At 40.9% G+C, this 23,091-nt stretch overlaps 1 protein-coding gene and 2 long non-coding RNA genes across 5 annotated transcripts in view; 1 reads left to right on the top strand and 2 right to left on the bottom strand.

Moving 5' to 3' along the window:
* Positions 1-23,091, bottom strand: part of cdh13 (cadherin 13, H-cadherin (heart)) — a 393,409-nt gene that overhangs the window by 40,339 nt on the left and 329,979 nt on the right. Inside the window, exon 15 of one of the 2 annotated variants that reach the window (XM_037107512.1) lies at positions 14,197-15,880. The exons of the other annotated variant lie outside the window; for it this stretch is intronic. Within the exon in view, the coding sequence (XP_036963407.1) occupies positions 15,873-15,880 (8 nt within the window). The 3' untranslated portion in view covers positions 14,197-15,872. Of the gene's footprint in view, positions 1-14,196; positions 15,881-23,091 lie in introns of those variants that run through there. 2 annotated transcript variants of the gene reach the window in all.
* On the bottom strand, positions 1,863-3,713 carry LOC119024583. Its single transcript, XR_005076509.1, has 3 exons — positions 3,600-3,713; positions 3,385-3,506; positions 1,863-2,433 (listed from the first exon to the last, which is right to left on the bottom strand). It is a non-coding gene; the product is annotated as an uncharacterized LOC119024583 (long non-coding RNA).
* On the top strand, positions 5,999-8,502 carry LOC119024584. Of its 2 annotated transcripts, none has more exons than XR_005076510.1 (3): positions 5,999-6,225; positions 7,545-7,647; positions 7,781-8,502. It is a non-coding gene; the product is annotated as an uncharacterized LOC119024584 (long non-coding RNA). The 2 variants fall into 2 exon arrangements; XR_005076511.1 differs by having other exon boundaries at positions 7,763-8,502.

Here is a 23,091-nt window from a genome sequence, read left to right as displayed (position 1 = left end):
AGCCTCTGACTGCCATTGTTAGCCAGCCTACATCTCAGAGCCTGGACCCCCAGTATGCTCTCAGAACCAACAGCCCTACAGAGGAAGTCATATCCACTGCTCTCCACTCAGGCTTCACACACCTTGAAAATATCAACAGGATGCTCTTTGTTGATTTCAGCACATAATTCAATACAATCTCACTCATGAAGCTGATTGGAAAATACTACAGCCTCTGGGCTTGAATACCACACTCTGAAACTAGGTATTGAACTTCCTCACGATCACACCCCAGACAGTTTTGATTGGCAGTCATACCTCTTCTACTTTCCTCTGAACAAGAGCCCCCCAGGGCTGAGTGCTCAGCCCCCTCCTGTTCACACGTGGTTCATATCAGAGTAGCGTCTTTCCTCAGAGTCCTTGATTCATCCTCATCGCTCCATTACTTTTTTCCCCTTATGTGTCATTAATTGGCAACAACCCTGGCAAGCCAATAAAATGACTATAAGATGTACCTTTAACCTTTATAATACAATATAAATTTGACATGATTTCAACATGAAGCCCTATGGGCCAAACTGGTCCCAGAGAAACTGGCATTAAAGCTAGTATGACATGTTGACAGTGCTTCCAATATCCTTGCTCAGTACCTTCATGATAAATCCTCAGGGGCACCACATTATTAGCCTACAAGGCCCAAGAAACAAACAAAACAATGTGCATGAGCAAATTTTTCATCACTCTCTGTGACCTTGTTATATTTCTATCTCGCTTTCAGACTGGATATCAGTTGAACAATACACCTTCCTATGTTATTTTTACAAACATATGGAGATTGTTGATAACTGTAGTTTTTATTCAAAGAGATTCCGTTAAATTCAGCCTGTAACATGTGATGTGGCTTTCGCATGAGGGCAGATGCTGTGTTGTTGCGTCATACAGTGACATTCACAACCTCCATCTATCTTTTATTGTCTTATTTGCATATCAAGGCCTCCTGTTTATCACCTTTCGGTGTGTAAGACAACACAGAAAACAAGACAGCGGTGTGTCGTTGACCTTGAAATATATCAATGACAAACTGAGCGGGAAATTGCTAAAAAGAGACTTCACGTGTTGTTTTACTTACGGCGACTTGGTAAAATGGATGTCTGACTTGGTGAGGCTATTAAGTGCAATGTTTACAGCACATTAGCTGTGCACTTTTGCATTTAATGAAGGAGGCCGTTCTCTCTCAGCGGTCTTTGTACCTTCACTCTCTGACTCTTTGAAGACGTCCTGCTAATGAGGATAGGGATGCTTAATGAGGTAAAGATCTAGCTTTTTTCTTTTTGTTGGTATTTAGCAGGACCTAACATAATTAAAATTACCCAGAGATTAAAAACCTCCAGACCTCCAACAACAAATCAAAGATGGATTGCCTCCATGGGTGAGCAGGTTGAGGGAATTCTGCTTAACGTGGATATTGGCTACCTTACCCAAATTTAGATTTAAAAAAGACCACTTTAAAAGTGCACTACATAGTTCAGGTGAATCAATTTTAATCAGAACAGAAAGATCTTCACTGACTAATTTTCAAAACACAAACACACTAACACAAACACACTAAATAAAGACTCTTTGTTGTCATGTCTGAATAAACTGAGTAAACAAACTGACCTTGAAAGACAACACAATTTCATACTGTTTAAGTTTGTTTATATTTGGCAGACCCTGACTCTTTTCTAGCTTCAAACACTGTTCTGGGGACCTTATTTTCCTCTGACAACAGCTTGTTTATTCAGTTATGGAAAAGATACATATTTCTGAGTTTTTATCATTACCTCATTAATATCATAAATATTAAAGCTCTAAGTTTGAATTTCTACCTGGCGCCTCTTAAATATTTTTGCACTAACCATAGAGCTGAGCTTAGTCAATGACTATAAGCAGCTTGTGCAAGCAAAGATCGCAGCATGTAACTGCTTCACTTTGGTTTGATAGTTCAAGTTAGAACATGTTAATTCTTTTAAACTTTTGACTTTGGACAGAGCCTGGCTGTTTTTTTTATCCCTGCTTCTGTTCCTCCTACCGAGCTGAGTTTACTGTCTCCAGGCATTAACTCAGTATTTCACAGACACATATGAGAGTGGCACCGATCTTTCTATCTTACTGTAGGCAAGAAAAGATTATGCGTTTTTATATCCCAAAATGTCCGCTAATTCCTTTAAGATGGTAAGAAGGAGGTGAACGTAACAACTGAATAAAGACACCTGAACAGCTCAGAGGCTTTGGCAAATGCATAATGTGTACGCAAGAGTAAATCCTGAGCATCTTTCTTCATGGGAGCTCTTCATGAACAACTTATTACCAAAACATAAAAAAGATCAAAACCTGCATAATGCTATCCTCCAGCATCTCATTCTTGTACTGATATTTTTATCCCTCGATGTTCACACCAACAATGCTGCTGAACTGGAGACAGTTAAAGTGATATTCCAGCGGAAGTGTAATCCATGGTCTAACACACCATGACACAGAGTAAGACCACCCCGTTCAGAGATCAAGTTTTCTGACCGCTAGCTAATGTAGTTTTAGCAACCTCAGAAAAGACCGCACAATAATAGTACACTGCAGTTTATGACTCCAGCAAGAAACTGCCATCAAAAAGCCACTCTTTGCCATAAATACTGCTCAGAACTGCACCAAACTTCAGCACATAGATCGAGGCTTCAAACATCTGCTAGCTTTGCCAGATTTCTATTGAAAAGAGAACACAGCTCACCACTCGCCTGCAGCAGCATGCTCATTGTGGGGAAGCCCTGACGAGTGGATTACCGAGTGCAGTTAGAAATGCACAATTCCATTCTTTTCCCCGTCAGCTCTTGATAATAACTTATAAACTGGTAGGCAAGAAACATATGAACTTTGATTGCATTTCCATGGAGTAATAATCATACATTTTCATCTTTGAGCTGCAGAACTTTACTGCACTCGGTAATCAACTCTTCGGGCTTTCCCACAAGCTAGCTGCTGCAGGAGTGGTGAGCTGTGGTCTCTTTTCAATATAAATTCAGCAAAGCTAGCAGATGTTTGATGCCCAGTACTATGTGCTGGGATGCTATTTATACTGTTGCTGAAGTTTGGTGTTGTTCTGAGCATTATTTGTGGCTATGAGTGGCTTTTGGATGGTGGGTTCTTGGTTGGAGGCATAGACTGCAGTGTATTGTTATCGTGGGGTGTTTTCTGAGGTTGCTAAAACTACATAAGCTAGCGGTTGGAAAACTTGATCTCTAGAGGGTGGGTCTTACTCGGTGTCACAGCGTGTTAGACCACGGATTAAATGTACATCGCAATATCTCCTTAATTAGTGTCATCAGGATTGTATACAGTAGCTCTAGAGGAGCCACGGTCATTGATTCTTACCCATTTGCCAGGCAAAGTTCAGTTCCAGCTGATATGTAACCCTGGAGTCTACCTGAGACATGATGAAACTGAATAACCGAGAGGGACCATGTGTCTACATTAGGCTGCGAGTAAGCCAAGTCCTTGACAACGAAAAAAAAAAAAAAATCTACTTGTTATTGCAGACTGTTAATCAAAACACATTACAGATACAAGCTGGAGGAAGGTACCCTCACCTCAGTGCAGATCAAGGTTGATGTTGGCTATTCCTCTCTCTTCGACTCTTTCATCTGGAACATGAAGTACTGCTTGATGTCAATACCCATGCCCTTGAGAAGGGCACACCTGCTGTGTGAAGGTTGATGATACAGTTTGGATTACATGTAAAGAACATATAAAGGGCATACTTACAGGAGGGATTAGAGTTAAAGATTGAGAGATGTTTGTTTTTTAATTTTATTTTATGGCAAAAAATCCAAAACCCTGAGCAAAGTAAATTAATTAATTAATCAACATCAGTCTGACCGTTACAACCCAACTCATAAGAGGACAGAGAAGTAACCTAAAACCAGATGTTGTTGGTGAAAACAAAGTGAAATAGCCTTAGCATTAAATCATGTAAACCTTTTCTAGTAGTAAAACGTGTAGTACCTGAAAATGAGCATAATATGTTTCTGTCTTTAAAAAACAAAACAAATATGAAAATAAAACCTGACTAACTGACCTTACCAACCAAACTAAAAGCAGCCAAAAATAACGCTAACCCTAACCCTGGACCATGTGTTTCCAAACAGAACTGTCTCTAACAGTGTGTGTATGCAGCATTGTCAGTCATTTAACACTAAGCCGGGCCCTGTACAAGAAGGGTGAAACATGTAACCAGGAATGACATTAAACGAATGTTAAAATCAGACCAAGAGTTCAGATTCATAGCGCTTCAGTGAATCTGTTCCTAAGTTAAATTCTGACATCCATACATGACAATATGCTGACATTTAGCAGGTTTACCCTGCTCACCATCTAAATGGTGCCCATTAGCATGCAAACATTGCTAATTAGCACAAAGAACACAGTACAGTCGAGGCTTCTGGAAACATCATTAGTTTTAAAAGGCATGAGGTCATGAACCAAAGCACTGGACAAATACCTAATTATATATTGGTAATTGACTTAATTCATACAGTGGCCATTTTCCTCTGACATCATGCTCAGGGTGGGAAGCTCAAAAGTACTGCTACATTCCACATTGCAATGTATGTAAAGGTAGGGAATCTGAATCTTTTTTAAAATTCCACTGCTTCCTAGGTGATATATGAGTTCTAAAATATCAACACACTTCTTGGATGCATTTATTTTAAGTCTGGAAGTGAAACACACTGGATGTGATCAAACAGTAACGTTAGATAGTGAGTGGGTGAATGCTAATGTTAGCAAATGCTTGAAATGTGTTGTTTTACCTCAAAATATGGCCTAATGTCCCTCCAGATTTTAATTGTCTAATAACTTTTCATTTGCTAAACAGCCGATGACTGCTGAAATGACAACAATTGTTAGATCGCCTGCATTTACACAACAGAACAGCATGACATCATCTTGGCACTCAAGCTTCCCACCCTAACCACAACATCAGAGAAAAATGGCCAGCTTGGGACTAGAATCAATGGTGAAAAATCAGTTACTCAGTTAATACTATTCATCTAGAGGAAACCATGAATGTTTGCACCAGATATAGCTATCCAATATGTTGATGTGCAGATATGTCAGTCTACCAAGGTGGGCTAAGGTGGTGGACCACTGGCAAACATTACCATTCTTGCAGCCTAGATTCCTTCTGAACTAGTGTATATGCATTTGTCTGGGTCACTGGCCACTATTAAGGATCGCACAGACATTGCCAACAGATTGAGGCAGGTGATGCTACTTTATGAGAGTGATGAGTGAGGGACAATAACAGTTGATGGATGAAGGAGAAAATAAAGAGACCCCTTTAGTCTTGGTTGAATATATTGCTGTTGTAATTACCACCAATATCTGCCAATGGCCCATTCAACATTCGTCACAGGTTCAGGGCGTTACTTAACCTTGCTAAGCCTAAGTAGAATGAGAGTGAAAATGATAATTGAGTGGTCATTACAGATGGGGATCTTGTGTTAATAGGTGCTAAATGATCATCTAGGAGGAATAAATGAGTCTGAATGGCTGAGTGGGAGATGGCGAACAGAGGATATTAGTATCATTATTATTGGCTAGCATGGTTGCTATTGGCATTTCCTGAATTAAAGTGAAAGGGAACTGTGGGGAGGAAATCTTCCACAGAGGCAGAGCTATAAAGCAACCACTTCTAATTAGTTGGTGAAATTAAAATGCTCAACTAATGGATGGGTTTGTTTTGACACCGCAGAGACGTGGAGGAAGAGTCACCCTGCTCTTACTCCAGGACACTACTTCTGTGTGTGTATATATATATATATATATATATATATATATATATATATATACACACACACACACACACACACACACACACACACACACACACACACATGCATACATACATATGTGTATACATACACATGTATACAGTAGGCGATTTGAGGGGGGATGCTGTCCCCTTTGTTAGCAAAATTACCAAAAAGCATCCTCTTTGTGAACCTGCTATCACTCTCCCTCCGCTAGTAGCAGATAGTGTGTTGCAAATCACAAGTGGCTGGGATCAGCTCCGGCACACACTGGAGTCAAGCTGTGCTCGGCTGCTTTGTGTTCTGGTTGCCTAGTCTATTTTTTATGGAAGCCGCAACAAGCTACACTGAGCAGATCGGGCTGGCAGGAAGTCAGAGCCACAGGAACGGCATGGAGCTTGCGGTGAGTCTTCAAAATAAAATACCCTGTGCAGTCTCCCGATTGTATAAGAACGAATAATTACCAGATAAACAAAAGTTTGCCATTTGTGTTCTGAAATTAAAATGTTACTTTTTGTGAGTGTTTTTAGTGTGTCATTCCAGACCATGGTGGCTATGTTATGTTGGCAATTGTATTTTTTGTGCTGGTTTATAGTCTAACCATTAGTGAGGTAGCTGTTACATTTCCTCTCTCTGTCTCACACACACACACACACACACACACACACACACACACACACACTATAAAATAGTACAAAAACGTGGGGAGTTTGTGATGAAAACTGACTGAATTTGTTAAAGTTGACAGCTACCTGTGTATGAAGCTGAATTTAAAATGCATTCCATGTTGCTGAAGAGTCCAGACAGAGCATTAAATAAATCATGAATAAATGAAATGGACTCTTTGATTTGAGATTGCAACCAGCTGATGTTTCATTTTACTGTGCTGCTAAGGAAATGCTGCATGAACTAGGAACAGAACGCCCATTATTATAACTGCTATAATATCTATATGTATGACTCTCATCCTAGTTGGCGTCTGCCATTCACTGGAATCTTGTGTAGATGATAACTATTTGTTTTGTCCCTATGTTCCTGCACCCCACAATGGAAAAAAAGCCTGCTCACTGACTCAAGACAAGAAACCGCCATCAAAAAGCCACTCATAGCCACAAATAATGCTCAGAACAGCACCAAACGTCAGCAACAGTACAAACAGAGTCACAGCACATAGTTCAAGGCATCAAACCTCTGCTGGCTTAGCTGGATTGCTATTGTAAAGTGAACACAATTCATTACTCTACTGCTGCAGCTTCCTGTTGTGGGGAGGCCCTGCGAGTCGCTTACCGAGTGTGGTTTCTTGGTGGAGTCATAGACTGCAGCGTATTGTTATCGTGCGGCCATTTCTAAGGTTGCTAAAACTACGTAAGCTAGCGGTCTGCAAACGTCATCTGTCAAGGGGTCTTACTCGGTGTCACAGTGGATTAAACTTGCACCGGAATATACCTTTAAGGCTTTCTTATCTTTTTCACGAAACCTTACCCCTTTGTTTTGCACGTTCACACCTAGGAGTAGGGTGTGCCAATTATTGTTGGGCCAGAAAGTCAATGGTCCAATGCTCCATGGTCATCCAAACAGGTTTTTCAGAGGCACTGAATGATGGTATAATGGTCCTTTTCTTTATCATCAGTATAATAAATGTATTGCCCATGTCTCTGTAGCTAACATTACATTGTTATTGCTGGTTTGTGCATGACAGCCCTGCATTTTGACACATTTCAGTGTTGCATTCCTCCCTGTGATGACATACGACACCTGGAAGTGAAGTCCAGCAGCGAGGTTGCTGCAGTTAGTACCGTTCCTCTAATCAATGCAGACTGACAGGGTAAGAGCACAGATTGATATGTTAGCATATAAAGCACTGCTGTTAACAGGAAATAAAGCAATATTGTTGATATGGATGAATTGACTGGTAGAGTGACGTTGTAAATTGATTGTAGGCGTCCATGCTTTTCCAGCTCCATCGGATAAATGGCAGATGGCATTGTGATGACACCAGGATTGCCACAGTAACACAATGGAGATATAACCACAGTTGAGAGTGGCACAGCGGAAATGTCTGGTCACGTCTCTCCATATAAAGACCATAGATGACAACATGTGACATATGAGGGTCCTGAAGGGTTGTCCCATTTCATAGGGGGAGTTTTCCATTGTAACTCAAGAGTGCACATGAAAATGAGGGGTAGGGGAAGAAATGGAATGTATGGGGAATGAAATGGAAATGTAATCCACCAACTCACAGTTGGGATGGACTGACCAACATCTGGAGCTTCATTTATCTTAGATATTGTAATTCCAGTTTCACTTAAACATTGCAAAGTGTTTGATCCATAACATCCAACATGCACATGTACACTAATGTTAATGTTAAGTTGAAGTGTCATCTTGTTGAATCCAAAACTTCTTCTTTATGCTTCTCCAGATGAGTACACCAACCTGCACCTTTCATAGGAGACACATTGCTGCTCTGGCCGGACCCCACTACTGTATGTGGGTCTCTGTGTAATAGTTATGGCTAGGAGATACTTTCTTCACAGCTCAGTTATTGTGTTGTAACAGATTGGCATGATCTTTAATGCCCCTTGTATGCTTGAATGTCAGCATTTGCCAGGCTAGGTTAGACTCTCATCTGGCTTTTACTACCCCCTCCTGTTTATTTTATGGTGCAGTACCCTCCTGTAACCACTATCTGTGCTGCTCCTACGTAGTGAGACATGGGAATGGTTAACTTCCGTGAAGATATCTGTATTGGCTAGTTGGGTTATAACACAACATGTGTTAACAATTGTGGAGCTCCTTTGTGTAAATAGTTCAAAATTTAAACCTACACTATGCTGTCTGTATTCTCTGGGTTGTCTACTTTCTCTTGATTTGGCACATCAGAGTTTGTGTAGTCTGAGTCTTCTGAGTGTGTTTCTACTCACACTCATTTTTAATGACACCATCTTGTTGCATTGTATTCTCGACTTCTGCAATTTGAGTAGACTGGGCTGGAGAATTCGGGCCACCAGCTGTTTATCTGGATGTGCCCAAGTCTTAGTATTTGCATAATGGAAGTAGATGGAAACAGATTTTCTTTTCTTTCTCCCCTCATTTTCTTTTGCTAATTTTATGGAAATTCTGTTTGGATTTGAATAGAAAGCTGGCTCTTAAAAAGATAAAGAACGTCACTGATGTTTCTCTATGTCACCCAGTTAGGATAGGGGAAAGGGCCAGATGTATTGTGGAAAGGCCAGCTGACGTGTCCTTAAAAAGTGACTGGGTCTATTAAGTAAAAGTCGACTAATGTATCTGTTAATTAATGTCAAGTACAGAAATTACCACACCATTAACACAGAGCATGAATCCTGGAGAAACATTAGTGGGTCACTTGGAACTAAGGAAGATTTTTCTGTTTTTCTTTCTGCATAAATAAAGCTTCTGTTACTACCAAGAAGCATCATTATGAAAATCAGATTTGCCAGGTGCTCCAAAGCATCAACAAGCGACTTGGACTTAAGGACTTTGTTGTAAACTTTCTCATAGATAGCAAGTAGGCTGAACTCCCCCAGGTATGTCACCGTCCTGCTCTCAGTGAGACGTCTGTGGACGATCTCCAACTCATTAACAACCTGTTGTCACTGAATGATGTCCTACTACATTGAAAACAGTTTGTCTCCCAAGGCCATCAAGAGGCTTGCTTATTTGTAACACTGTGCCACCTTAAAAAAAAAGCCATCCTTCATTCCTAACAACATCAATTACTTTTTGCTTCTGTGTAAAGGATGGTATCGTACCGAGTCAAAGCCTTCTAACCCCAATCCTCTGCCACTCCATGGTCACTGTTAATATAATATTATAAATTCCCAATAAAGTAATGTTTGTTGTTACTTTGAGTCCAATTCAAAAAGCTGTGGTTTAGCTTGCACGTCTGTATTTTTCGGCAGCCCAAACTGTTTGGATATTCACACCCCACGATGACAGCCTTCAGCTCACTCAGGCATTTAACTTCTATAAAAGTCTCTTAACTCCTCTGCCACTCAACACTCCTCTCCACCCTTACTGCTTATTCAAAACGCTGCCAAAGAGGCTCAAGGAGGTCCAACTGCTGTCATCACATCTGCCCAATTCTACTGTCTCTGCACTGCTTTGCACAGAGGCTAAAAAGTACCTTTTACAATCACTGTGGAGATCTTATCGATTACTTTACAAACACGCATAAACATGGTTTATGTGGCTGACCTTTAAAATCCCTGAGCAATAACTGCACCCTGAGGTGTTTGGGCAGAAAATTGCTTTTAGTCGAGACTCAAGAGCAGAGCGTTCACTGCTGAGCTCCTGTAATTACAAACTATCTTTATGAATTGCTGTGCGATAATCATTTGGCTAATTATATATTAACCCAGATACTGATGTCACACCATGCTGACTGAACCTTTAAACAATACAGGAAGGCTTTTCATCTGAAAGGTCTCGCCCAGTGACATATCATCTCCCACAGAGAGATGGGTTGCACGTGGCAGCGTCAGCAGTTTGTTTGAAACAAAAGGAAAATAGAATAGAAAAAAACAGACTGGAAGCAAAATCTAATATTGGCACGTTGTAGTTGTTCCTCTAACATCATATTTAATGTCGCCTCAGAACTACCATAGCAACCGACCAATCACCTTTCTTTGATGTTAATCTTTTGTTACCGGGGTAATCTAGCAAAAGTTTTGTTGTGTTTTGTTGTGTTGCCTAAACCTAATCACTGATTGTGAATTAATCATTTCAGAAATATTTGTCGGGTCTAAAATTATTTTTTTTTCAACAGTCGATAATTGTTAAAATAAAAAACAAAAACATAACAATATAGCTGGGTTATACAGTATATGTCCAGCATACTGTCCTTAGCTTGCATCAGCAACGTTATTGTTAAATAGCTAGAGTAAGAAACGTTAACATTTGCCGACTAACCAGCACTGTTAACGTTCACTAGCTTGTTACCTAGTGCAACAAACTAGCAACCACTTGATTCCAACAGCAGCGATGTTGTGCCGTGAGTGCAGTGGAAAGGAGAGAAGGAATGTGACAATTAGTGGCTGAATGTTATCAAGAGCACTTTAATAATAATAATTTAATAATTTGTCCCACCACTAGTCGCTTGCCTGTAATTTTGGTTCCTAAAATTAACCAAAGTGCAAGGGAAAATAAAAAAAAAAAAACATAAATAAATTAAAAAATGCTGAATTAATAATCACTTCAGTCAGGTGCAATGGCGGTCCTGCAGCAACACGGATAATGTGTTGCAGACATAACACCTTCATGGTGATATCAGAGAGGCTGCCTGAACGAGCTGAGCCTGCAGTTCCTCTGTGTTGCAGAACAGAAGTTCTAAACACAACATTGACATTCAGTGTCATCACCTTATGAAGCTGATTCGCAATTCATAACACATTAACACATTCAGCAGAGAAACATTTGCATTCAATTGTGGTTGTGTTTCAGGAGACCTGATGAATCTAGGTGTAATATTTACTCTCCTCGAGTTTCTGTTTTAGGTCTCCATTCACACCTAGCAGAAATATCTGGCTCATTAGCTGCTAAATGCTCCACTGTTCACCAGCTGGCTGTTAACTTTGACTGCTGTTTGATGGCTTACAGTATGATTTAGAACTTGGTCCCACATAACAGTAAAGTCACAAATTGTAAATTTGAAACAGGAGACAAGCTGAGGTAGAACTGCATACTCACACATTGCGTCGCCATTTCAACGATTTTTATACAGAAACATTAGAGCAATTAGAGAAAAGAAAAACCAAGGAAGATCCCAGATGTCATGTCAGATGAGATGCAGCACACCAACACTGCAACCATTAAGTTGTAGTTTTTGTACCGTTGTGGCTTTGAATGGAGTTTAAAAATGTAAGTCTTTTATTTGATTTGTCAGACTGCTCAAATGGGTAATTCAACTTTTTGAAAAAAATGTGCTTATATCTGCTTCAATTTTTTTTTTTTTAGATGAGATTGTAGAAAGTAAAGCTGCCTCACCTTGCTTGGCAGTGCATTAAGCAGTAAACACTGAACAAAGACAAATATTAATGCAGGAGTGATTAAAAAAAAAAAAATACAAAAGCTTGAAAATTGCCTCAGTAATGTCTGTGACCCCGTCTGCCTTTATAGAGGCTGCTTAAAAACAGCATGGATACCTTTGTTCTCCTCTTCTGTTTATTTATTCAGTTTGTATAGTCCGATCCACCAGATGTTCTCACACAGCTGAAAAAAAGTGGGCTGACGCTCTGGTGTCTCTTCTGAACTCGTCATAGTGTACAGCACACTTGATTACACAATGTTGTATTTGCCATCTTCTCTTATTGTGTCTTTTGTTGTTCAATGGCATTTGTAAAAAGACTTTCTATGTTGCCCACTGACAAACACTCACTCCATCTGACAGTCAGACGTGTTTGTCCTATGACTGCATGCACCAGACCGTGATATCTGTGCAGTGACGAACACATATACCGTTACACCCCTGCTCTCCTGTGTCATTTGCTGAAGCACCTCACTAGTGCAGTAGTATAAAGAGTGAGAGAGTGCCTTGCCCTGACCAAACTGTGACAGTTTGCAAAACTCATACTATTAGGGTAGGTAAAGCCTCCGTAAAACTGTGGTTTGAAGCGTATGACCACTGACCTGCTGTGTTGTGGGTTAAGCTGTGAGTGGGAATGTGTTGGGCTGAGGCAAACACAGAAACCACAGTGAGGGGAAAAAAAAAACATTGCTAGGGTAGATTCAAATTGAAATCAGTGTGTTTTTCCTAACGTCAAATTATTCAGACAAAGACACACATGTAAAGTATATCTACTAGGAATGTACAACATTTACTTAAAAATGTAATATCGGGAATTATTGGTCACAGGTTTTCATAAGCAATGTTTGTTCTGTAGGCTTCAACATTTCTGAGCTGGCTGAACGCAGCATGGGACGTTTACAGGCGCATGAATGATGACGTATAACAACAACAACAACAACAACATGCTAGACTCATGGGTTGCTAACCATGGCTCACAAGCTTGCTCGCCCGGTGCATGACATGTCTGTGGTTTGGAACCATGTCCAAGTGTCACCTACGAATAGCAAATTTGCAATTTGCAATGACTGCAAAATGTTGGTTATGAGAGGAGGAAACAAGGCGTCATCCTTTAATACATCAAAACACAAGAATCATGCAGAGTTACACACTACATTTGTGCAGCAAAGTGATGAAAAGAAGCAACAGCCGACACCAGAAAAAACACAACAAGATAGTTTTTGTCAACTGAGGAAAAAAAGCAAAAATACAACAAGGACCACCCCAGGTGGAGAGAGCCAATCGATCTGAAAATCATGAAGTGTATCTCACTGGATGACCAGCCTTTTTCTATCAGTCAAGATCAAGGATTCACCAAACTTGTGGAGTTTCTCGAGCCACGTTATGCCATGCCGAGTTGCAAGCATTTCTCAGACTAGTGCTTACCTGAATTATACTGTAATATTTACAGCCACGTCGAGAAGCTAATTTCTGGTGCTGTATCCATTAGCTTCACTAAAGATATCTGGTCTTCAAGTGTTAACCAGGTTAGCATGTTGTGTTTGACTGCACAATGGCTAGATGAGGACTCTGAGTTGAAAAAGGCTGTACTTCATTCTCAAGAGTGCTGTGGGTCTCACACTCTGGACTGAAGATATGTATCTTCCTTGTTATTGTCTGTAGTGTTGTTTGAGGAAAAATGTTTCTCTCTAAAAACTCTACAAAATAATAAATATGGCAGTGCCATATTAGCACTTTTTTCCATAACTTAAGTTGAAGTTTACTGAAGTTTGTTCTCTTATTTTGCACAGACAATGTTTACATTTGGAAAGCCATGTTGCATTTATGTATGCATCCAGTGGGGCATCACAATAAAATTCCACAAAAGGAGATATGTAATGTTGTTACCTAACAGTTTTGGTGTAAAAAGCCTGCATATAAAGGTATTGGGTGATATTGGAAATTAAGAGTTGGACAATATTGTAAATCAGGCGGTTGTAGCTCAGCGGGTAGAGCAGGTCAACTAGTGATCGAAAGGTCGCTAATTCAAATCCCGGCTCAGGGCAAGGCTGAGCTGCATGTCGAAGTGTCTTTGAGCAAGATACTGAACCCCACATTGCTCATCAGTGAGGGCGGAGTACCCTGCCCTCGACCTGAGACAAGGCTGGGATTGGCTCCAGCAGCAACACCCCGTGACCCCATGGAAAGGGATAAGCGGTTACGGATAATGACATGACAATATTGTAAATCGTCAAAATAGCCAATATCCAGCATTCCAGAGAGTGTGTGTGCAGCTCCTTCCATCAAGTTTCAGCAAAACACACGATTTGCAAAACAGCATTGTGGGAATTTTCAGTAACGGCTTTATTAAATTAGTGCAAAAGACAGACATAACTCATTCAAAATGTCATCTTTTTTCGTGAAGCTGATCTTCCACACAAACCCACACAGGCTACGTTCTTTTGACGTGCGCAAGAAAAGAAAAAAAAGTAAAACTATGCGCCAAAACCCTTTTTTTTCCCTTTTTCTTTTTCACACATCTTCTTGTGGCTTGTAATGACAGATGCAGAGAGAACAGGAGAGGACAGAATCGACTGGAGACAAAATCGAACCTAAACACATGGCAGTCATCAAAGCAAGACTCCTGATTCTGCAATTAATCACAGACTTTTTTAAAAAAATAACACAAATAAAAAAACCAAAAAGAAAAGATGTTACAATAAAATAGTCAACACATCAATAGCATTAGAAACAGTGCCTAAAATTCACAGAAAAGTTTTCCTCTTTTTTATTGACTCACTGTGTGGGTGACCAAAGAAATTGCAATCAAAGTACATAAGTTAATCAATACTGTATATTTATACAATGGTAAAAAATAAAATATTTATATAATAGTACTTGTTTTTTTTTTTTTAAGGTTTACACCGTTACTATAAAGATATACTGTTTTCCACTCCATGACAACTAATGCAATAAAAACAGAAGCAAAAACGAAGAAAGGACTCCAGAGAGTTTCTGACTTTGAAGGCTTATGGCTACCACCTTGTCCTAAAAGACCACAACCACTGCAGACTAAGAAACAGGCTTTGTTCTCTCCGCTTAAAGAGGGAAACAAGATCAAACACAGTCTGTGACGAGAAAAGAAAAGGAACACATCAAAAAGTCAATGCTCTTCCCCGACCAGGACAGTAGCTCAGCCTTCGCAGTGTTTTCCTGGCCCACTGAGAGACAGAGAGAGGTCGATAAGATAGAAGGGGAGACGGGGAGGGAGAGGCAGATAGATAGCTGGGACGATGTCTGTGAATGGGGAGGAGTAAAAGGAGGGAGGGGGGAAAAGAAATAAGGGGAATAGAGGTAGTTATGAGATGAAACGAGGGGAGGAGGAAAAGAAAGCTGGGGATGGAGCAAGAGATTTCAGACGGACTGAGAGAGAGAGGTGAGGTCCAATATGAGATCGATTTATAGCTTTTGTTTTGTTACAATATCAATATACATGTTGTTTCAAGTATCTCCTACGGATGTGGCATGTTGCCATGAACGCTGCTAACACCCAGTGTTTGTCTGCCAGTATAATGGTCCGCTGCCAAAAATGGAATACAATGAAAAGTGTAAAGAAGAAATGGAATAATCGATGACGGAAAAAGTTTCGAGGGGAGGGAAAAAAAACGACAAAGAAGGAAGTCAAAGAGAGTTAAATAGAGTTAGAAGAACACAGGGAAATGAGACGTGGGGGAAGATGGATTTACTGAGGAAAGTAAAGATGAAGAGAAGGGAATGAGAGTAGTGGGAGAGATAAGTGAGAGGAAAAAAAAAAAAAAATGCTGAGTGGTGTTACACAGCACTTGTGCCGCCGGGGATTGTGTATGGTTTCTTGTTTGATTTGTTGTTTTGAGACAACTCCTTCTCGCTTCTTCATCTTCTTTTTCGTCTTCTTCTCTCCTAAGCCTGGGTTGCGTGGGGGAGATAAAGTCGTTGCTTTTCAGTGTTGCAAACAGGACTACAGGAGGTTTCAGCTGAATCTACAGGCCTGGCGGGAGAGGGAGGAGAAGAAGAAGAGGATGCGGAGGGGGATGTGTGGGGGAAGACAGGCAGAAAGAGATACTGTAAAGTCAAGGTCATCACTGAGGAGGATCGATTGCGATCAATTACACAGGACAGGTGACGGCATTGCATCATTAAAGATTCAGTAAGGATAGAACAAAGAAGTTATACTTGTCCAGCCTTAGTCTATCTAACTGGCTTTAATGTGAACGTCCAGCCCGACACTGTGTCTGCATCCTGGACATTTCAATCAATATGGCTGAACACCAGCAACTCTCTCCAAACTTGGAGCCCAGAGAGGTGGAACAAGATTTTGATCTATCATGCCATCTACAGACTCTCTCTGGAGTGGTCAGTTTAAAATTAACTTTGACCTTTTTAACTTTCAAGATTGTTCACAAGCACAAGAACCTGTACAAAATACTAAAAGAAAAGGAAGAAAAACACAATGGGACTCCTTTACAGGTGCAATATGTAAGAATGTGTGCTTAACTTTAATTATCAGCAGAATGCGAAGAAATTACATTTTCAACATCAAGTTGAATACATCTCAGTATCATGTAGCAGGATATCTAATGAAATTAGCATGCTAACTAGCTAGCCCCTTGCCACTTTGTAGAGTGACAGTCAGCAAAAATGACCGCTAGCTGCACGGTTAGCTAAGCTTACTAGCTAAAAGCAGCTACAGTAAGAAGCAGTTAGTGGCAACTCTAGTGATATAATGCCCCATATTATGAATTCAGCAGGTGGCTAATTCTTACATACTGCACCTTTAAATGTTTCCTTCAGAATTAGTTCAGTTTATGGTACAGAACACAGCTCAGAAACAGAAAATGCAGCTGCACGTTCAACAAATGAGTCGAAACTGAGAGGAGAATCCGCTTTGATACACACGTCAAAATCTTTACGAGAAACTTCAGACTTGTTACATACACACGTGTGTTAATTTGGGCCGATGCTGTGTTCACCTTGGTTATGCGGAGGTTTGAGTGAGCCGAGGGCTGGCTATGTTCTCTAGTAATGGGACAGTTTGTCTCATCAGTCTGGTGGAATTGCTTACAATGAGCTGGTTGGAGAATTTGATACAGCAAACACACACGCAGTCATATAAATACTCACAGCAGGCACATGTGTACACACACACACACACAGAGTGCACTATGAAATGTGAGTTTATTGATTGCCTCTCTGCCAGCCATCTCCTCGAAGTCTGCTCCGTATTTCTGACAAGTTTGGAGACGGCTGAGCATTCAACAGACATCCTCCTCACTCCTGTTCGCCATTTGGCTCATTCTCCCCCCGTCTATTTCTCTCCCTGTCTCCTCTTTAATCTGTTTTCTGATAGGACTGGATTGGATAGGGCACGGTGGTCCTCTGCAATGCTCCTTTACTCCACTTCAGGACAAAGTAGGAGTCAAGTGGTTAGACAAAATTGAAAATTATTTAAATGGTTACACAGGTAGGTCCACTTGGTACCAAGCTGTTCAGGAGAAGGTCATTTATTTGCGGCAACTACACTTTGATTGCTCTGTGGATATGAGCACTTAACTACATTAACTAAATACTTAACAGGTAAACTCAGGGGAGCAGGAGACAGTTCCGGGTCATTCATACTGTTGACACCTTTTCCCTCTTTGTCAAACAGTGCACATCTCCACAATATTACCTTTCTATTTAGATGATCAAGAACAAGCCTGACCCTAAATGCATCTTCAATTGAAAAAGATTGCAGCACACAGACCTTTTCTGACACAGAGATTTGTTTTAAAAATTAGTTTCACTACATACCAGGCGTAACTATTCCATACGTACAGGCAGGTGACAAATTAAAGGAAAAAGCTCAAACCCCAGGCCACTGCAGTGAGGACAAAGGCTCTGTACGTGGGGTGCCTGCTCTACCAACTGAGCTGATGGGTGCCCCCTCATTTGCTGTTTTGAGGAAAATGGAGTGCTGCCAAAATAGTAATTCCAAAACCTCGCATGTGCGTTCAGGTGGAATAAGATCTGGTGACTGCAAAAGGTGACATGCATGATTCACATCGCTTTTTACACCCATGAAAGTGTTCATTGAGCCCTGGAATGAGGCACTGTGATTCTGAAAACACACTTCCATCAGGATAGAAATGTTTCATCAGCGGATAAAGGTGACCACTCAGAACCACTATATACAGGTATGGATTATACTTTAAATCAGCAATAAAACACAAACAATTATTGAAGTGCTATGATTCGTCACACCTGCCTTCTCAGAAAAAGCATGTAAAATTTTGTCTGGTCCTCACACCCTTGTTGTTAGTTGGTGTGTTGTGTAGTTGAGTGATAACTGAAAAATATTAACTTCATATACAGTAACAGTTGTAAAGCACAGTTCTCCATATATCAATATAGGTATAAAAGTTAATTGTAAATGTAGTCTTTGGATTTTTGGAAGTTACGTAACAGGTTGTTGTGCTGCAAGAACTCCCTGTTTAGACAGATGACTTCTGAGGGAGACTTTATTTAGTGGTGTTATGAGTAGCTGGTTCAGCCCAAACCAGCACTGGCAAATAAACAGATACATCTGTACACATTTCAATTAATTTGTTTCTTATTATCACAGTGTAGCATGTGATAAAACGCAAGTACAACTCCTCAGCACACACATGCAGCGGGTACAGATCAGGTGTACCTTAAGCATTCTGCCTTACTTAACAGGCTTACCTTTAAGCCTTGCCTTTTACTGCTAATCTAGCAAAAAGCATGCAGCAAAATGTGGTGTAAAACAACCAATTTGGAGGTGGCAATTTGTCATAGCTAGTGATTGTTTCTAGAGGCTTTGCTGGTGCTTTATGCTTTCTGTGTTTCTATTGTGGCTTCATGAGTCGATTTCCCTGCTGCTGTCGCTGCTGGTGGTCACAGCTCTTGTGTGCTTTGTTTAATAAGTTGGCAGTCGATATCAGTCAGACGAACTCATCGCACGTTTCAGCTGTTGACATGCCAGTGTGACTTTTTTTTTTTCTGTCTTTATTCTCCCTCATCTCTCTCTGTCTCTCTCTCTCTTTCTGTCTACATATCTCGTTCTGTCAATGAGATAAGGGAGCGGTCTTGAAGAATGTGAAGTGTAATTTTCCCAGGTACCCCAGATGAATTGGACACTACACATCAAAAAATTCTGAAGCGATCGAAACATGCCTGAATGGCTGAATAGCTAATAGAGTGAAGGAGAAACGGGTGAATTTGGGGCAATTGATTTTCCTTTCTCTATTGTTTTTCTTCCAATGCTGCCCCCGTTTTGTTCGCTCAGTGCTACCCCGAAAAGGAAATAAAAAGTCGAGAAACACTTGAAGGCACCCGAGACTCAGATATTGGTTTTTGCAAATCTAATGAGACTCTGGCAGCACTATTTCACCTCACATGAAGAACTGGATATAAAAGAGGCAATTCTCCCCCTCTGGCTAAAAAGTCAAGGCCCTGACATGAAAATACATTGCAGAATCAATTCACCTCAGCTCCTGTGCAGAGACAGGCTATGAACTCATAGGTCAGGGAACAGATGAAAGAGAGAATTACGTGGGAAGCGAGGGATGAACAGAATATAATCACTATACCCGAGGTTGGCCGGGTTATGAATGAGCCACTTTAAGCTACAGCTAGTAGAATTAGCCACAATACCGCAGTGGGCTCCTCCAGAGACTCACAGAGGGGAGTTTTCATAAGGATTCCTGTGGCATTACATTTGGTCTGATGTATGCTTGCTGCTGTGGCTGCTGATGTATATAAAACTCTCAGACATAAGGTATGAGTGTGACATTTATCCCACCCGGCATAATGTCCTCATATCTTTCTACTGCTTGGCAAAGGTCCCGCGAACGTACAGTATAAACAATCTAAACTACCTGCATATATAAATAAACAACCCTCTCTGTCACTCTCCCTTTACAACAAAAGATGAAAATCAGGATCCTGCGCCAGAAATATGAGCCTATTTCCAATTTTCACAACGCCAGATGGAAAGGAATACATTTTGATTCAAGACATTTTTTTGCCTTGTATAAGAATGACCTATAAGAATGAGTATCACAGCGATTCACTGATGTTGACTTATCTCACCCTCTCCGCTTATTCTAAGTCTCTCTGGGTAAGAAAGCGTCTGCCTTAATGCGTAAAATGTAAATTTAACAAGCTACGGGAGGTGAGGAAGAATCAAACGGGACACTGGAGGGAACGGCAACCCTTTTCCAGCCTTTTCTAATTGCTGAGAGGAGAGGAGTGTGACAGCTGATTAGCCCAGGTATGTCACGGCTGCTAGACAGAAAACAGCGGCATTGCAGCATGAAGAAGACACATTATAGAGGAAGACAGAGTAGCTGTCAGGGCAACGCTGACTATAATGGAAGTCCAAAAGCCTTGTACTTCAGGGTTAACATACATTACTGACATAAACTTTTTCAGCACCAGAAAAAAGTTGCTCAGTCTTAAAGTTTGATTGCATGCCATAATTTCAATCTGAATGACAATCAGTTTGGACAGTATCAGTACAGCTGTCTAATTAGTGGCAGAGTCCGCCATCCCTACTCGTTGCCTTCACACGGATACAGCATGAAATCAGATCAGAGTTGGAAAAAGAGAAACTGTTGGCTTTTTTATGATAACAGACGCCCCAGTGGCTCTTCTGTTGTATCTTCTGACAAGGTAGCTGCTCGAGGAATGTTTGCCACCCCCAGGACTGTAGGACTTGTAGTGCTGAACTGCAGTTGCTTTTACTGCCAGAAGCAACAATCTGCTTTGCCAAATCAACCGGGGTTGAAACATAACTTTAGCATTTTTTTTCATCACGTCACTGCAATGGGCACAACTAGAGGCTGAATGCTGATAGAACGTGACTTTTGTTATACAGACATTTTGACATAAATCTGTCAAAAGACCGATAGATGCATAGATGCATGCAGTGTCCGACTGAACCACAACAATGAGGAACTACACCGTGTTCCTGGAAGGGTTGTTATTCATTATACCTGTAATTGAATAGTCTAAATATCACCTGAAATGGCTGTATTCTGTCAGACTTTCTGAAACCATTATTAATAAATAGTAAATCAAAGCTACATGTGCTGGTATACAACATTGTCAGTAAGTGCAGAAACACGTGGTATTTTTTTTCACAGTCGTGTCATCTCATTCTGTTGGCAACAAACAGCTCATACATTTTTCCAGACTTTTATTTTGGGAAACTTTAGATTTGGGACTGAAGTCCCTGCACATCCCAGTATAACTCTTTAACAGATGTACCAGCAAATGTACCAACAAATCATTCATAATACATGAGTTAAACATGAGTGCAGTCTGGTGCAACAACTTTATCTTCATAAACAATTTAGGATGCCTTTAAGCATCACTTGCTAATGATCAACAAATAATTCATGTATCTCCAGAGAAAGTGTGGCAACTTAAGAGAGTTCTTAAAGAGGTAAAGTGGACAGTTTATATATTAAAGTGAAGCAATTAAAGGGATGTGTTACACACTTGCCATGATATTCTACATTAGAGAATCAGATCAAAGCTCGCACTCAGTGTTCAACAGCAGAATAAGTGACTCTGTGAGAGGCTTTTGTCTTAAGAAGCGATACACCCCACTGAATACCCTTCATATCTCAGTTCAAAGACCAAAAACCCCTCTGCAGCTCGATCTGAAGGCGGAAATAACCCTTGCACCATACGCATCGCTCTGGCACGGGGTCTCTTCAAAGGAAACTGTGAAAAAGCCATATTTTTACAAGAGTAAATAAGCCCCTAAACATCCTGTCTCTATAGCTGGAAGGGGATTAGTGTAGAGCCGGAGAAGGAAGAGGAAAAGTGGCTGTCAGTGCGAAGCCGGGGATCAGAGAGGAGGAATAGTGTGGACTTAAACCCCCGGGAGGATGGGGGTAAATTAGTGGCATCGGGGCTGGGAGTTGTTTGTTGTGTTTAATAGTAAATGTTTTGTTTTTACTCCACCCTTCCACTTGCTCTCCCTCTCTCCTTTCTCTCTTTGAATTACATTATTACTCTTGCCGAAATTAAAGAGAAACGCGGAGGAAAGCAGCTCTCTGCAGTGCATTACTACAGACAAATCTGCAGCTGAAGCCCCGTAATCCTGCATGGAAAAAAGATTTCAGCATGCAGTTTGAGCTTGTAGTCCCTCCTAAATTGAGCACATGAGGAGTGAATCGGTGCGGTGTAGGATGAAATGAGCATTCGTGTGTGTGTGTGTGTGTGTGTGTGTGCACAAGAGAGAAGAGGAAGAAGAAGGAGGAGGAATACGGGTGAGAGCCTCAGCATCTGTTCCCCTGGAGATTTTCACTTTATCACCTTATTTCACATCCCCTCAAAGCAAATTTCACACGCAGGGCAAAAACATATTAATCTCGCGAGTCCAGCCCTGTTCACGCCACCTTTATGTGTAAAATGCACATTATTTACATACTGTCCAACCTGGATCACTCTTTCCCTCCAGCCAAACACCATCCAGTTTGAGAATTGCATTTTGAGTGACAGGGAGGCTGCTGCAGAGAGACAGTTTATGTGCTGAGCAGAGATCCTCAGTACACGTGTGCACTGATAGGGGGCAGTGTGGTCATCTGTTTTTGGTTTTGCCACCTGTGAGCAGCTAAAGCGGAGCATTCCTGCTTGTAATTACTTCTAAATTTAGAGAATAATCTTATGAGTAGCCGTCCCTCCTTTTGTATGCATCTGCAGCCTATGGGAACGCACGTTAACTTTCACCAGTTTCCCCAATTAGGAAGTCTTATCTCAGGTGAACAATGGGACGCTTTCACATGGACATTTAACACCCCGGGATCTGAGTGTGTGTGTGTGTTTATGTGTGTTGGTCTGTATATATCTGCAAGCATTTCCCTCTACAGGACTGCAGGATAATACCGTAATTGTTCCCTACTTTATGGTAATCTGTGTGTGTGTGTGTGTGTGTATTTTACAGTGGATATGTGTAAGAGTCTATGGCACATTGATCACAAAAGAAAGGCTTACAATGGAGGGGAGTGAAAGTAGGCCCCTGCAAAAAGCCCTGGGATTTAGCTGCCAATTCAGCAACAGCAACAAAGGTCTTGTAAGCATTAGAAGACACAGTATACGTTGGCACTCTGCACACACAGGCACTCGCTCACCCTCCCTCTCTGTCCTGCAGGTCTACATACATTATTTAAGGCTCTGAAAACCAAC

Source organism: Acanthopagrus latus, chromosome 8, assembly GCF_904848185.1.
Source record: "Acanthopagrus latus isolate v.2019 chromosome 8, fAcaLat1.1, whole genome shotgun sequence".
In the NCBI taxonomy this organism is placed as follows: Eukaryota; Metazoa; Chordata; class Actinopteri; order Spariformes; family Sparidae; genus Acanthopagrus; species Acanthopagrus latus.
This window is presented reverse-complemented; position numbering and strand designations above follow the sequence as displayed.